The sequence below is a fragment of the Oncorhynchus nerka genome, linkage group LG2 (genome assembly GCF_034236695.1).
Source record: "Oncorhynchus nerka isolate Pitt River linkage group LG2, Oner_Uvic_2.0, whole genome shotgun sequence".
Classification (NCBI taxonomy): Eukaryota; Metazoa; Chordata; class Actinopteri; order Salmoniformes; family Salmonidae; genus Oncorhynchus; species Oncorhynchus nerka.
The window spans coordinates 28078875-28093658 of record NC_088397.1 but is presented as its reverse complement, the minus strand read 5'-3'; the positions used below and the strand labels follow the sequence as shown (position 1 = coordinate 28093658).

At 42.9% G+C, this 14784-nt stretch overlaps 1 protein-coding gene across 2 annotated transcripts in view; it reads left to right on the top strand.

Annotated features, from left to right (window-relative positions):
* LOC115133642 (tyrosine-protein phosphatase non-receptor type 4-like) overlaps window positions 1-14784 on the top strand; it is a 36810-nt gene that overhangs the window by 6341 nt on the left and 15685 nt on the right. For both annotated transcript variants that reach the window (XM_029667097.2, XM_029667088.2), the window contains exons 3-10: window positions 11157-11264; window positions 11844-11886; window positions 11983-12061; window positions 12199-12243; window positions 12354-12406; window positions 13701-13821; window positions 14115-14202; window positions 14406-14494. In XM_029667097.2, the coding sequence (XP_029522957.2) occupies window positions 11157-11264; window positions 11844-11886; window positions 11983-12061; window positions 12199-12243; window positions 12354-12406; window positions 13701-13821; window positions 14115-14202; window positions 14406-14494 (626 nt within the window). The remainder of the gene's footprint in view (window positions 1-11156; window positions 11265-11843; window positions 11887-11982; window positions 12062-12198; window positions 12244-12353; window positions 12407-13700; window positions 13822-14114; window positions 14203-14405; window positions 14495-14784) is intronic.

The window sequence follows — 14784 nt, the reverse complement described above, 5'->3', positions numbered from 1 at the left end:
AGCCACAATAGTGGACTTTGCTGTTAGCCTTCAAAATAAAAGTATGACATAATTCTACTATTTGTATTCATTTGCATCACTGTCAATGACAAACTTTTATTCTGAAGGCAAACCGCAAATTCCACTATTGGCTAGCTTCACAACACATAACCCGGTCTGGTCGAGCCTCAATAGCCAGATAAAGCTAGCTGGCTGCTTATAACGTTCGCTTTGGGCAACAGGGTTAAGTAGCTGGCTAGCTATTTATTTTCATGAACTTAAATTTCAATAGGCGAACAACAAGTGGCAACCTAGCTAATACTTACAAGGATTCCTAAATCATTGCTAAGAATAATGAAAGTGACTGCAGATTCTACATGGTCATTGTTTTCAGGCAGGTTGTATTGGTGCTAGCAGCTACCCCAGAAGTTGCGGTACAACAAATTATGCTTTATTACCAACGCGGTATTGTAAACACATCGTTCGTGGCCGGTGTTTGCTTGTTTGCAGACTTTTTTGTACAACTTTGACAGTGCTACTGAATCTTGACACGCAAAGACCCACACGGCGTTCCATAGTATGTATGTCGTGAAGCTAATAGCAGTGACGCTATTACTGTGTAACTCTGGTAGGGCAAAAAATATCTCACTTGGTAGTGTGTACCGGTGCTCGACCAGTCGGCGAAAGCCAACATCACCCACGGCAGAGAACGGTTGATTGTCAAGGGCAATGAATGCCATTATCTTGGCTTTAATCGATTTCGCCTTTGAGTTGTCTCGCTGAAATCGTGTTACTCTTTCAAATGACTGCTCGATCTTCTTTTTTCATCATCAATCTATACACAATACCCAATAATGACAAAGTAAACACGTTTTTTGTATTTTTTGCATATAATTTTTTTTACAAATAATGAAATATCACATTTACATAAGTATTCAGACCCTTTATTCAGTATTTTGTTGAAGCACATTTAGCAGCGATTACAGCCTCAATTCTTCGGTATGAGTTTGGCACATATCGAAGCTTGGCACACCTGTATTTGGGTTTCTCCCATTCTGAATTTTTCTCATTCTTCTTTGCAGAACTTATCAAGCTCTGTCAGGTTGGATGGGGAGCATTGCTGCACAGCTATTTTAAGGTCTCCAGAGATGTTTGATCGGGTTCAAGTCAGAGTTCTGGCTGGGCCACTCAAGAACATTCAGAGACTTGTCACAAAGCCACTCCTTCGTTGTCTTGGCTGTGTACTTAGGGTTGTTGCCCTGTTGGAAGGTGAACCTTCGCCTCAGTCTGAGAAACTGAGCACTATGGAGCAGGTTTTCATCAAGGATCTCTCTGTACCTTGGTGGTTCCAAACTTCTTCCATTTAAGAATGATGGAGGTCACTGTATTCTTTGGGATCTTCAATGCTGCAGGCTAGAGGTCGACCGACTATGATTTTTCAACGCCGATACCGATTATTGGAGGACCCCAAAAAAAAGCCGATACCGATTAATCGGCCGATTTAAAAAATGTATTTGTAATAATGACAATTACAACAATACTGAATGAACACTTATTTTAACTTAATATAATACATCAATAAAATCAATTTAGCCTCAAATAAATAATGAAACATGTTCAATTTGGTTTAAATAATACAAAAACTAATTGTTGGAGAAGAATGTAAAAGCGCAATATGTGCCATGTAAGAAAGCTAACGTTTAAGTTCCTTGCTCAGAACATGAGAACATATGAAAGCTGTTGGTTCTTTTTAACAAGAGTCTTCAATATTCCCAGGTAAGAAGTTTTAGGTTGTAGTTATTATAGGAATTATAGGACTATTTCTCTCTATACCATTTGTATTTCATTAACCTTTGACTTGCACTTTAGTATTGCCAATGTAACAGTATAGCTTCCATCCCTCTCCTCGCTCCTACCTGGGCTCGAAGCAGCGTTACCCATGCAGAGCAAGGGGAACAACCACTCCAAGTCTCAGAGCGAGTGACGTTTGTAACGCTATTAGCGCACACCCCGCTAACTAGCTAGCCATTTCACATCGGTTACACCAGCCTAATCTCGGGAGTTGATAGGCTTGAAGTCATAAACAGCTGCTGGCAAACGCACGAAAGTGCTGTTTGAATGAATGCTTACGAGCCTGCTGGTGCCTACCATCGCTCAGTCAGACTGCTCTATCAATCATAGACTTAGTTATAACATGATAACACACAGAAATACGAGCCTTAGGTCATTGATATGGTCGAATCTGGAAACTATCATCTCGAAAACAAGTTTATTCTTTCAGTGAAAATCAGAACCGTTCCGTATTTTATCTAACGGGTGGCATCCATAAGTCTAAATATTGCTGTTACATTGCACAACCTTCAATGTTATGTCATAGTTACGTGAAAATTCTAGCAAATTAGGCGGCCCAAACTGTTGCATATACACTGACTCTGCGTGCAATGAACGCAAGAGAAGTGACACAATTTCACCTGGTTAATATTGCCTGCTAACCTGGATTTCTTTTAGCTAAATATGCAAGTTTAAAAAATATATACTTCAGTGTATTGATTTTAAGAAAGGCATTGATGTTTATGGTTAGGTACACATTGGAGCAACGATACGCACCGCATCGATTATATGCAATGCAGGACACGCTGGATAAACTAGTAATATCATCAACCATGTGTAGTTAACTAGTGATTATGATTGATTGATTGTTTTTTATAAGATAAGTTTAATGCTAGCTGGCAACTTACCTTGGCTTACTGCATTCGCGTAGGCAGGCTCCTCGTGGAGTGCAATGTAAGGCAGGTGGTTAGAGCATTGGACTAGTTAACTGCAAGGTTGCAAGATTGAATCCCTGAGCTGACAAGGTTGTTCTGCCCCTGAAAAAGGCAATTAACCCACCGTTCCTAGGCCGTCATTGAAAATAAGAATGCATTCTAAACTGACTTACCTAGTTAAATAAAGATTAAATAAAGGTGTAAAAAAAAAATTGGCGCCCAAAAATACTGATTTCCAATTGTTATGAAAACTTGAAATCGGCCCTAATTAATCGGCCATTCCGATTAATAGGTCGACCTCTACTGCAGACATTTTTGGTACCATTTCCCAGATCTTTGCCTTCACACAATCCTGTCTCGGAGCTCTACAGACAATTCATTCGACCTCGTGGCTTGGTTTTTGCTCTGACATTCCCTGTCAACTGTGGGACCTTATATAGACAGGTGTGTGCCTTTCCAAATCATGTCCCATCAATTGAATTGACCACATGTTGACTCCAATCAAGTTGTAGAAACTTCTGAAGGATGATCAATGTAAACAGGATGCATCTGAGCTCAATTTCGAGTCTCATAGCAAAGGGTCTGAATACTTATGTAAATAAGTTATTTATGTTAAATGTACAAACATTTCTAAAAACCTGTTTTCACTTTGTCATTATGGGGTATTGTGTGTAGATTGATGAGGAAAAACATTTAATTTAACATGTAACGTAACAAAATGTGGAAAACGTCAAGGGGTCTGAATACTTTCCGAATTCACTATAGTATATAGACACTGGTATTGTGTTGGAGATAATGAAAATGTGGCTGAAATGTGGTGGAATTACACATTAAAGTACAGATGCATTGTAGTAGTAGGGATCAAAGGAACCTGGGTAATTTTAGATATCTGTCATTAATAGCAGCATAGCAGAGACAGCAGAATGTTTGGCATTCTGGTTTTAAAGGAGACTCCAGGGGTCACTAGCCAATGGACTGAACTGCAAACCTCACAATGGCTTTTCCGAGCCAAGCATAAGGGATATCTGTCCCGTGTGGTGTACTGTGGGGAACGGGTCAGAGAGGCATGATGTTAGTGCATTCCCCCTAATTATAACACACACCCAACAGCACCTCAGTCTAACCCACGACCATCTCTGTTGCCCCGATACTTTTTGTTCTGTCCTGGGTCAAATCTACTCTGCTGCAGCCCACTAATCCCCTGGTCATGAATTAAGATGAGTCCATTTCAGGGACTACAGAGCTGCCATTATGGAGTCCTTTGTCTTTACTAGTACCATGCGGGGCTAAACCAGGTCAACGCTTCACTGCCAGTGAATACAGGCCCTCATGTTTGTGTGCATATGTGTTTCATATGGTTTGTTGGCGGTGATGTCGGTTCTTTCCTCTGGGAACCATCCAGTGTGCACAGACACGCATCATGTATACACAGGTGAAGTCAGTACTGAATGACAACTGACAGCTCCTTTATCATGCCCACTTGCACTGCACAGGGAATCTACAAGAAGGCTTCTAACAGGCATCTGTTTTAACTACTGGAGCTGGAGAGCTTCAGTGTTTTAGTAAAGCCCCTCGTTGGCTGGTAGTTTGGTTCCCCAACGTGGCTGCTGTGCATTAGCCTAGTGGTTGGAGAGAATATGACCTGATAGCTGCTGACCTCTATGGTCATGATGACCGTAGTAAAATTCCACGTGACTCGTAATCTCCTCTTATGCACTCTGGACATGTTGTGGTAGTACCCAACTCGCTAATGGTCGGGGTGCTAATGGTCTGGTACTCAGGGCTCTGTTGTCCCACCATCAGGTACGAATGGTCTGGTACTCAGGGCTCTATTGTCCCTCCATCAAGTCCTAATGGCCTGGTACTCAGGGCTCTGTTGTCCCACCATCAGGTCCTAATGGTCTGGTACTCAGGACTCTATTGTCCCTCCATCAAGTTCTAATGGCCTGGTACTCAGGGCTCTATTGTCCCTCCATCAAGTCCTAATGGCCTGGTACTCAGGGCTCTGTTGTCCCACCATCAGGTCCTAATGGTCTGGTACTCAGGGCTCTATTGTCCCTCCATCAATTTCTAATGGCCTGGTACTCAGGGCTCTATTGTCCCTCCATCAAGTCCTAATGGCCTGGTACTCAGGGCTCTGTTGTCCCACCATTAGGTCCTAATGGTCTGGTACTCAGGGCTCTATTGTCCCTCCATCAAGTTCTAATGGCCTGGTACTCAGGGCTCTATTGTCCCTCCATCAAGTTCTAATGGCCTGGTACTCAGGGCTCTATTGTCCCTCCATCAAGTCCTAATGGCCTGGTACCCAGGGCTCTGTTGTCCCTCCATCAGGTCCTAATGGCCTGGAACTCAGGGCTCTATTGTACCTCTAACCACTCTGACATCAATGCAAATGCAGTCGAAAATCACATCAAACACTTATCATCAAAACAGTATGTGATTTTAAACCCGCCTCACTGTGATGATCAATTTGAAGAAAGGAGTTCAACAGCAGGTTGAAACTGAGTGTGAAACATGGTTGTTGTGGATGTTGTTTCCAAGCCGAACACAAAGTAATGGCCAGCGCTTTCTAAGGTTGATGATTCATTCAGAACACCCATACGCATATTAAGAGCTTATGAATCAAAATGATATTTGTGCCGTTATACAATTTAGCCTACCGCATATTACGCATGGAAAAAAAACTAAACAGATTTAAGATGTCTTTGGTCCATAATAGGCCTAGCCTATACTCCAAAATTAAACACATTCGAATAATCGGCTTTGAGTGGATCATCATCCACACACATCCATGCTGTTGGTTGTGCAGGGTAGCTAACAGTTCGCCTACAATTATAGTGCATTTTTATTTTGAATGCCCTAGTAATAGTTTTATTTTATTTTAAATGTATTATTGTTAATTGTGTGACATGACCTTTTAGCTACAGAATATCTCACCACCGTGCGTTTCCATCTCCTCCTCTCTCCTTCATTCCTTTAGCTACAGAATATCTCACCACCGTGCGTTTCCATCTCCTCTCTCTCCTTCATTCCTTTAGCTACAGAATATCTCACCACCGTGCGTTTCCATCTCCTCTCTCTCCTTCATTCCTTTAGCTACAGAATATCTCACCACCGTGCGTTTCCATCTCCTCTCTCTCCTTCATTCCTTTAGCTACAGAATATCTCACCACCGTGCGTTTCCATCTCCTCTCTCTCTCCTTCATTCCTTTAGCTACAGAATATCTCACCACCGTGCGTTTCCATCTCCTCTCTCTCCTTCATTCCTTTAGCTACAGAATATCTCACCACCGTGCGTTTCCATCTCCTCTCTCTCCTTCATTCCTTTAGCTACAGAATATCTCACCACCGTGCGTTTCCATCTCCTCCTCTCTCCTTCATTCCTTTAGCTACAGAATATCTCACCACCGTGCGTTTCCATCTCCTCTCTCTCTCCTTCATTCCTTTAGCTACAGAATATCTCACCACCGTGCGTTTCCATCTCCTCTCTCTCTCCTTCATTCCTTTAGCTACAGAATATCTCACCACCGTGCGTTTCCATCTCCTCTCTCTCTCCTTCATTCCTTTAGCTACAGAATATCTCACCACCGTGCGTTTCCATCTCCTCTCTCTCTCCTTCATTCCTTTAGCTACAGAATATCTCACCACCGTGCGTTTCCATCTCCTCTCTCTCCTTCATTCCTTTAGCTACAGAATATCTCACCACCGTGCGTTTCCATCTCCTCTCTCTCCTTCATTCCTTTAGCTACAGAATATCTCACCACCGTGCGTTTCCATCTCCTCTCTCTCTCCTTCATTCCTTTAGCTACAGAATATCTCACCACCGTGCGTTTCCATCTCCTCTCTCTCCTTCATTCCTTTAGCTACAGAATATCTCACCACCGTGCGTTTCCATCTCCTCTCTCTCTCCTTCATTCCTTTAGCTACAGAATATCTCACCACCGTGCGTTTCCATCTCCTCTCTCTCTCCTTCATTCCTTTAGCTACAGAATATCTCACCACCGTGCGTTTCCATCTCCTCTCTCTCTCCTTCATTCCTTTAGCTACAGAATATCTCACCACCGTGCGTTTCCATCTCCTCTCTCTCTCCTTCATTCCTTTAGCTACAGAATATCTCACCACCGTGCGTTTCCATCTCCTCTCTCTCCTTCATTCCTTTAGCTACAGAATATCTCACCACCGTGCGTTTCCATCTCTCTCTCTCTCCTTCATTCCTTTAGCTACAGAATATCTCACCACCGTGCGTTTCCATCTCTCTCTCTCCTTCATTCCTTTAGCTACAGAATATCTCACCACCGTGCGTTTCCATCTCCTCTCTCTCCTTCATTCCTTTAGCTACAGAATATCTCACCACCGTGCGTTTCCATCTCCTCTCTCTCCTTCATTCCTTTAGCTACAGAATATCTCACCACCGTGCGTTTCCATCTCCTCTCTCTCTCCTTCATTCCTTTAGCTACAGAATATCTCACCACCGTGCGTTTCCATCTCCTCTCTCTCCTTTATTGCTTTCTTCAGCGCGCAGAGGGGCTGTCAACAGTTTAGTGAAATATGTTTCATATTAATGTTCCTGAACAGATTTCACTTGGTTTCCCAAATTAACTCCTGGGCAGGAACCGGGTTGGAGAGCCCGTGGCATACAGAGTTTGGGCGGAATATCACCTGTCTCACAGCGAGAGCATGTTCCTCAGACAGAGGTCGATGTGTGGACTGAATTAAGTGTTATATTTATTTCTCAGCTGCTCATACAGTTGAAGTCAGAAGTTTACATAAACCTTAGCCAAATACATTTAAACTCAGTTTTTCACAATTCCTGACATTTAATCCTAGTAAGAATTCCCTGTCTTAGGTCAGTTAGAATCACCACTTTATTTTAAGAATGTGAAATGTCAGAATAATAGTAGAGAGAAGGATTTATTTCAGCTTTTATTTCTTTCATTACATTCCCAGTGGGTCAGAAGTTTACATACACTCAATTAATATTTGGTAGCATTGCCTTTAAATTGTTTAACTTGAGTCAAACGTTTCGGGTAGCCTTCCACAAGCTTCCCACAATAAGTTGGGTGAATTTTGGCCCATTCCTGCTGACAGAGCTGGTGTAACTGAGTCAGGTTTGTAGGCCTCCTTGCTCGCACACGCTTTTTCTGTTCTGCCCACAAATTTTCTTTAGGATGAGGTCAGGGCTTTGTGATGGCCACTCCAATACCTTGACTTTGTTGTCCTTAAGCCATTTTGCCACAACTTTGGAAGTATGCTTGGGGTCATTGTCCATTTGGAAGACCCATTTGTGACCAAGCTTTAACTCCTGACGGATGTCTTGAGATGTTGCTTCAATATATCCACAGGACTCGTTTTTACTGTGGATATAGATACTTTTGTACCTGTTTCCTCCAGCATCTTCACAAGGTCCTTTCTGTTGTTCTGGGATTGATTTTCACTTTTCGCACCAAAGTACCGTCATCTCTAGGAGACAGAACGCTTCTCCTTCCTGAGCGGTATGATGGCTGCGTTGTTCCATGGTGTTTATACTTGCGTACTATTGGTTGTACAGATGAACGTAGTACCTTCAGGCATTTAGAAATTGCTCCCAAGGATGAACCAGACTTGTGGAGCTCTACCATTTTTTTTCGGAGGTCTTGGCTGATTTCTTTTGATTTTCCTACGATGTCAAGCAAAGAGGCCCTGAGTTTGAAGATAGGCCTTGAAATACATCCACAGGTACACCTCCTATTGACTCAAATGATGTCAATTAGCCTATTAGAATCTTCTAAAGCCATAACATAATTTTCTGGAATTTTCCAAGCTGTTTGAAGGCACAGTCAACTGACCCACTGACATTGTGATACAGTGAATTAAAAGTGAAATAATCTGTCAGTAAACAATGTTTGGAAAAATGACTTGTCGTAACCTAAGATGTCCTAACCAACTTGCCAAAACTATAGTTTGTTAATAAGAAATTTGTGGAGTGGATACGTGCATACGGATTGTTCCCCCCCTTGCCCCTGTTCCCGCCCATTTGATAATGAGCCAATCTAAATCGAAACTAATTTGACATATTAGACAAGATTAAATTTAGAATTGTATGATGGGTGAAAATAGGATCAGTTGATGAGAGAACAGCTGTGCAGTGCAGCCTGAGGCAAGGGACAGAGCGCCGCAAGCTTCTTTTTTTCTGCGACTCTCTCAGATCATCAATTGCCTATAGTCTCATCATGCATCCCATATATATTTTAATTTCTGAGACATTAATGTTTGTATCATTCCCAACTAAAGTTGCCAAATAACTGAACAACTAGTGTATAGGACCTGTTTCAAATGATCACTTTTACCCTCAACATATCCACTTAATGGGAAAAATATCCTTCTATTTTATTCAGCTAAATTCAATTACATCCTTCTTACTAATTGCACGACAATAACCGGATGACAAAATGTCATGACTGCCACAGCCCTTGTGGTGTTTACTTATTTATGCAGATACTGAAGGTTTTCAGTTATTATTCATTTCCTCTACATTATTGATCACTTAATGCCAGTGACACAGTCAAACACAGTCAGAGAAGTACTTCCGTTTCAGTGCATGGGGGTCATAGTGAAGCTCCATGGAAACCACTGTTTCACTGAAACATGCCAGTCAACCGGTTGGTCCAGTTTCTTTACATTACTGAGAGATTGGCGTATGTAGTTAGGTGATTGAAACATGCTTTTTTTCTGCTTTCCTGCCTGGTTGACATTACAAGGTAGACTGTGATTGCGGAGCCTCAGTTGAGATTGAGAAGTATGGTGTTCCTCAAGGTTCCATGTGCGGACCAATGGTCTTCCCACTACTAGTAGCCTATGTGACATGGGCCAAACAAATCAGGCAAAGTCACTGTGTGTAGTATAGTTTGTGTTCCCTCCTTCTCCCAGCTCTCTGTAAATAATACATGGTCTGGTTCTGTGTTCCGGATGCCTGTGGTTGCACATTGCCCTGACACTTCTGTGAGACCTCAGTTAGAAACCCAGTAGGGTAAGCATTACACATAGTTGTCCAACCTCTAGTTAGAAACCCAGTAGGGTAAGCATTACACATACTTGTCCAACCTCCAGTTAGAAACCCAGTAGGGTAAGCATTACACATAGTTGTCCAACCTCCAGTTAGAAACCCAGTAGGGTAAGCATTACACATAGTTGTCCAACCTCCAGTTAGCAACCCAGTAGGGTAAGCATTACACATAGTTGTCCAACCTCCAGTTAGAAACCCAGTAGGGTAAGCATTACACATACTTGTCCAACCTCCAGTTAGAAACCCAGTAGGGTAAGCATTACACATAGTTGTCCAACCTCCAGTTAGCAACCCAGTAGGGTAAGCATTACACATACTTGTCCAACCTCCAGTTAGAAACCCAGTAGGGTAAGCATTACACATACTTGTCCAACCTCCAGTTAGAAACCCAGTAGGGTAAGCATTACACATAGTTGTCCAACCTCTAGTTAGAAACACAGTAGGGTAAGCATTACACATACTTGTCCAACCTCCAGTTAGAAACCCAGTAGGGTAAGCATTACACATAGTTGTCCAACCTCTAGTTAGAAACCCAGTAGGGTAAGCATTACACATAGTTGTCCAACCTCCAGTTAGAAACCCAGTAGGGTAAGCATTACACATAGTTGTCCAACCTCCAGTTAGAAACCCAGTAGGGTAAGCATTACACATAGTTGTCCAACCTCTAGTTAGAAACCCAGTAGGGTAAGCATTACACATACTTGTCCAACCTCCAGTTAGAAACCCAGTAGGGTAAGCATTACACATAGTTGTCCAACCTCCAGTTAGAAACCCAGTAGGGTAAGCATTACACATAGTTGTCCAACCTCTAGTTAGAAACCCAGTAGGGTAAGCATTACACATACTTGTCCAACCTCCAGTTAGAAACCCAGTAGGGTAAGCATTACACATAGTTGTCCAACCTCTAGTTAGAAACCCAGTAGGGTAAGCATTACACATACTTGTCCAACCTCCAGTTAGAAACCCAGTAGGGTAAGCATTACACATAGTTGTCCAACCTCTAGTTAGAAACCCAGTAGGGTAAGCATTACACATAGTTGTCCAACCTCCAGTTAGAAACCCAGTAGGGTAAGCATTACACATAGTTGTCCAACCTCCAGTTAGAAACCCAGTAGGGTAAGCATTACACATAGTTGTCCAACCTCCAGTTAGAAACCCAGTAGGGTAAGCATTACACATAGTTGTATGATAGTTTTGCAACAGCCCTCTATCAATTAAGTATTTTTGCGCTACTCTTTATTGGAGGTGTCAATCACTTTATGGCCAACACACTTCTCAGTCCTACGTTGCTTCAGTTGTCTGTATTATGAGATGGTCATATATCTGTACTACAGGATTGTGAAGGTATTGTCTGGTTTTTCTCCCTGCAGAAGCACGATCAAGGACAGGTCCTGCTGGATGTAGTGTTCAAGCACCTGGAGCTGACGGAGAGCGACTACTTCGGCCTACAGCTGGCCGACGACTCCTCAGACAGTCAGGTGAGGCCTCTTCTCAGAGCCCAGAACCAAATCTCGCGTACGCTAGGTAATTAGCACTACATTGCAGTCGGACTACATTGCAGTCGGACGGCGCAGAATCACTGATCTCCAAATCAACTTGCTTCCGAAATGACTTATTATTATGTGATCAGGATTAGAGGATGTACGCCGAGCCCTGCTCTGGCCGATCCCCTCAAACACTCTGACTGGCAGCATAGCAGCATCTCATGAATGGGCTCTCTCCAGCTCCGTCAGCAAACTGTGGCGTTTCTGCAGCAAACAGTTTGAGATACTAAGAAGGTTATGGGTCATGATCGGGTTGAAACAGCGGCTAGAATAGTGTTTAGAGGCTACAGATTGTGTTAATTGAATGTTCACAAAATAACAATGCAAATGTTCATTTGTGACGGCTGAAATTCAGACTTTGATACGTATGTATATTTTTGATGATGCTATCTCGCAGGACAGTTTGATTTCTATTCTGAACTTGCTCTAATGTTTTGAGTAAAAATGTATCTTCATTTTTTCCCCCTCTTGTCCCATACCGTGTCTGCGGTTGTCTCTATCCATATTTTACAGAGGTGGCTGGATCCAACCAAACCGATTAGAAAGCAATTGAAAAGTATGTTTGATACATTTGGAATATTCTCGAGTATTTTCAATATTCTATTTATCGCTCGTTTTAGTTCCATTAATCTGGCTCTTTGTTTTCCATCAGGGGGGTCTTCACACCGTTTGAATTTTAGGGTTAAATTCTTTGTAACCGACCCCAATAAACTCCAGGAGGAGTATACAAGGTAAGTGCTTAATGGGTGGCATTGTGACAGAAATAAGCAGTACACAATAGGCCTTCCTCTATGCTATTCTCCATACAGTTGGATTAAAGTGGACTTAAAAGCTCTGTTTTCACCTTGCTGTTTTGGGTCCCCTTTAGGTACCAGTACGTTTTGCAGATTAAACAGGACATACTTAGTGGAAGGTGAGTGTGGATTTGATAAACGCACGGCTCTGTATCTGGTTGGTTTATTCAAACATTTGAATAATCTTCATGTAGTGAATTTGAGTAATAACTGAATCCTCGGCTCGCAGGCTGCCGTGTCCGTACATCACAGCCGCTCTTCTCGCTTCATACGCCGTTCAGTGTAAGTACTTCAATTATTCCTCTCAGCTAACTACAACTGTACGGTGGACTTATGGTCGCATACATTCTGCCTGACACCTTGTAACTAACTGTACTAATGATAGAATATGTTTCGCAGTGTATTTTCCTTATCTCCCACCTAATATCCACCATGGGATTTCAAGCACTGAGAGTATGGGGGGGGGGGGATCAGGCTATTACAGTAGCGCTGAAACCCCAGACCGTAATACTACTTCATACTGTACTTGTCTTGCAATGATGCTGCTTTCATGTGGCCTGGCTGCTGCGGGTCTTTGTTTACACATTGACCCCACTACGCTGCTGAGAGGGGAGGAGTAACAGCACAATCGCCACAACCAGGCTGGCAGCAGGGCAGAAGAACACTGCTCATTGATTGTTAGCTTAGTAGGCTGGCTGACTAACTGACTGACTGACTGACTGACTGACAGACTGACTGGCTTGCTGGCTGACTGACTGACTGACTGACAGACTGACTGGCTTGCTGGCTGACTAGCTGGCTGACTCTCTCGTGGGGTTGTAGTAAACGTATCACGCTATGTGGGAGGTATAGAGGTCACAAGAGGAAATGGAAAGTGGCCATGGTGGTCTCACCACACTTACTGTAATAACAACAAAAGAATGGAGGACATTTCACAATTGCCAGTCTGTCTGTCAGTCACAATTCTGACCAGGATAGTTAGTGTATACTGGGCTATTACTGTTCATTTTTCCCACTGTTTTCACATACTGATGTAGTTTCTGCTCAAATGAAAAAGCAAGGCTCTTTATTATCTGATTCACATTATTGTGCTACATACTTTTCTTAAAGTGCTTCGGAAATAGAGTCACTTAACCCTCAACTTCCTCATGTCTGCTCCCTTTTCAAATGGCACCCTGTTCCATATATAGTGCACTATTTTTGACCATAACCCTATGAGCCCTGGTCAAAAGTATTGCACTATAGAGGGAATAGGGTGCCATTTGGGAAGAAGGCAGACTGTTTATACAGTATGGAAACACTGAGACACTCAGCAGGACGACTCGTCTCTCTGTTTCTCTTTTCTAAACATTGACAAAAAAAAGTCAAGTGTTTGGCTCCTCTCAAGCTGCAAAAGTCCTGCTTCTTTCCATTTGCACACAGAGGAGAAGTTTGACCAGAAAATGTGTGAATGAATGGGAGCTGTGCAGGAGGGAGAGAAGGAGAGGAGTAAAGGCTTCATTGTGCTTCGTGTCACACACACACACACACGCACACTTACACACTCACACACTGTGTGCTTTGTGTTGTGTTGCAGCTGAGCTAGGGGACTACAGTCAGAACGAGAACTTGCCCGGCTACCTCTCCGGATACTCTTTCATCCCCAACGCACCACATGACTTTGAGAAAGAGATTGCCAAACAGCATCAGCAACACAAGTAAGAAGCAATATCTCAACTGATATTGTGTGTGTGTGTGTGGATACATTGGTGTAAAACGGGAAATGCACAGAAAATATCAAATAACTTGTAGATTAAACAGGGATGGACTCTGCTCATTCACTGCAGCTGAGGTTGAGGCGGCTCAGACTTTGTGCCCAGGTCAGAACAAGGGCTGTCATTGTTTAGCCTCTCACGTAGATGGTAGCTTGGCCTACTCCCTGAATGGCCTGTGGAGCCATCTAAAGTCGTTCTCTCTCCCTATCTCTCACTCTCACTCTTTTTCCTTTCAGGGGACTGCCTCCTGCCCAGTCAGAGTTCAATTATCTAAACACAGCACGGACGCTAGAGCTCTATGGAGTCGAATTGCACTATGCAAGGGTAAGTGTTCAGGTGTGAAATGGAGTGATGCATGCATACTATGCTCCCCAATCAACCTTCTTCAACGTGGTTTCATTAGACAGTGTGGCGGTTAGCACCCTCCTCCATTGCCCAACTATAGGGTTTCTGTTAAGTAGAACCCATCCACAGGAAGTCTGGACACCTTACAATCCTCCCTGCCCTTTTTCCCTCCTCCGTTACAGGATCAAAGCAACACTGAGATTTTAATCGGAGTGATGTCAACTGGGATTGTCATCTATAAGAACAGGGTACGAATCAACTGCTTTCCATGGTGAGTCAAATCAATTGAGTATGTTTCCACATTCAGCCACATTCTCCATATAGGGGAGCCATTGGATGGGACACACAGATCCTAAAAAGTTTTATAAACTGGGTGGTTTGAGCCCTGATTGCTGATTGGCTGACAACTGCGGTGTATCAGACCGTATACCACGGGTATGACAAAACATGTATTTTTACTGTTCTAATTACTTTGGTAACCAGTTTATAATAGCAATAAGGCACCTCGGGGGTTTGTGGTATATGGCCAACATACCACGGCTAAGGGCTGTTTTCAGGCAC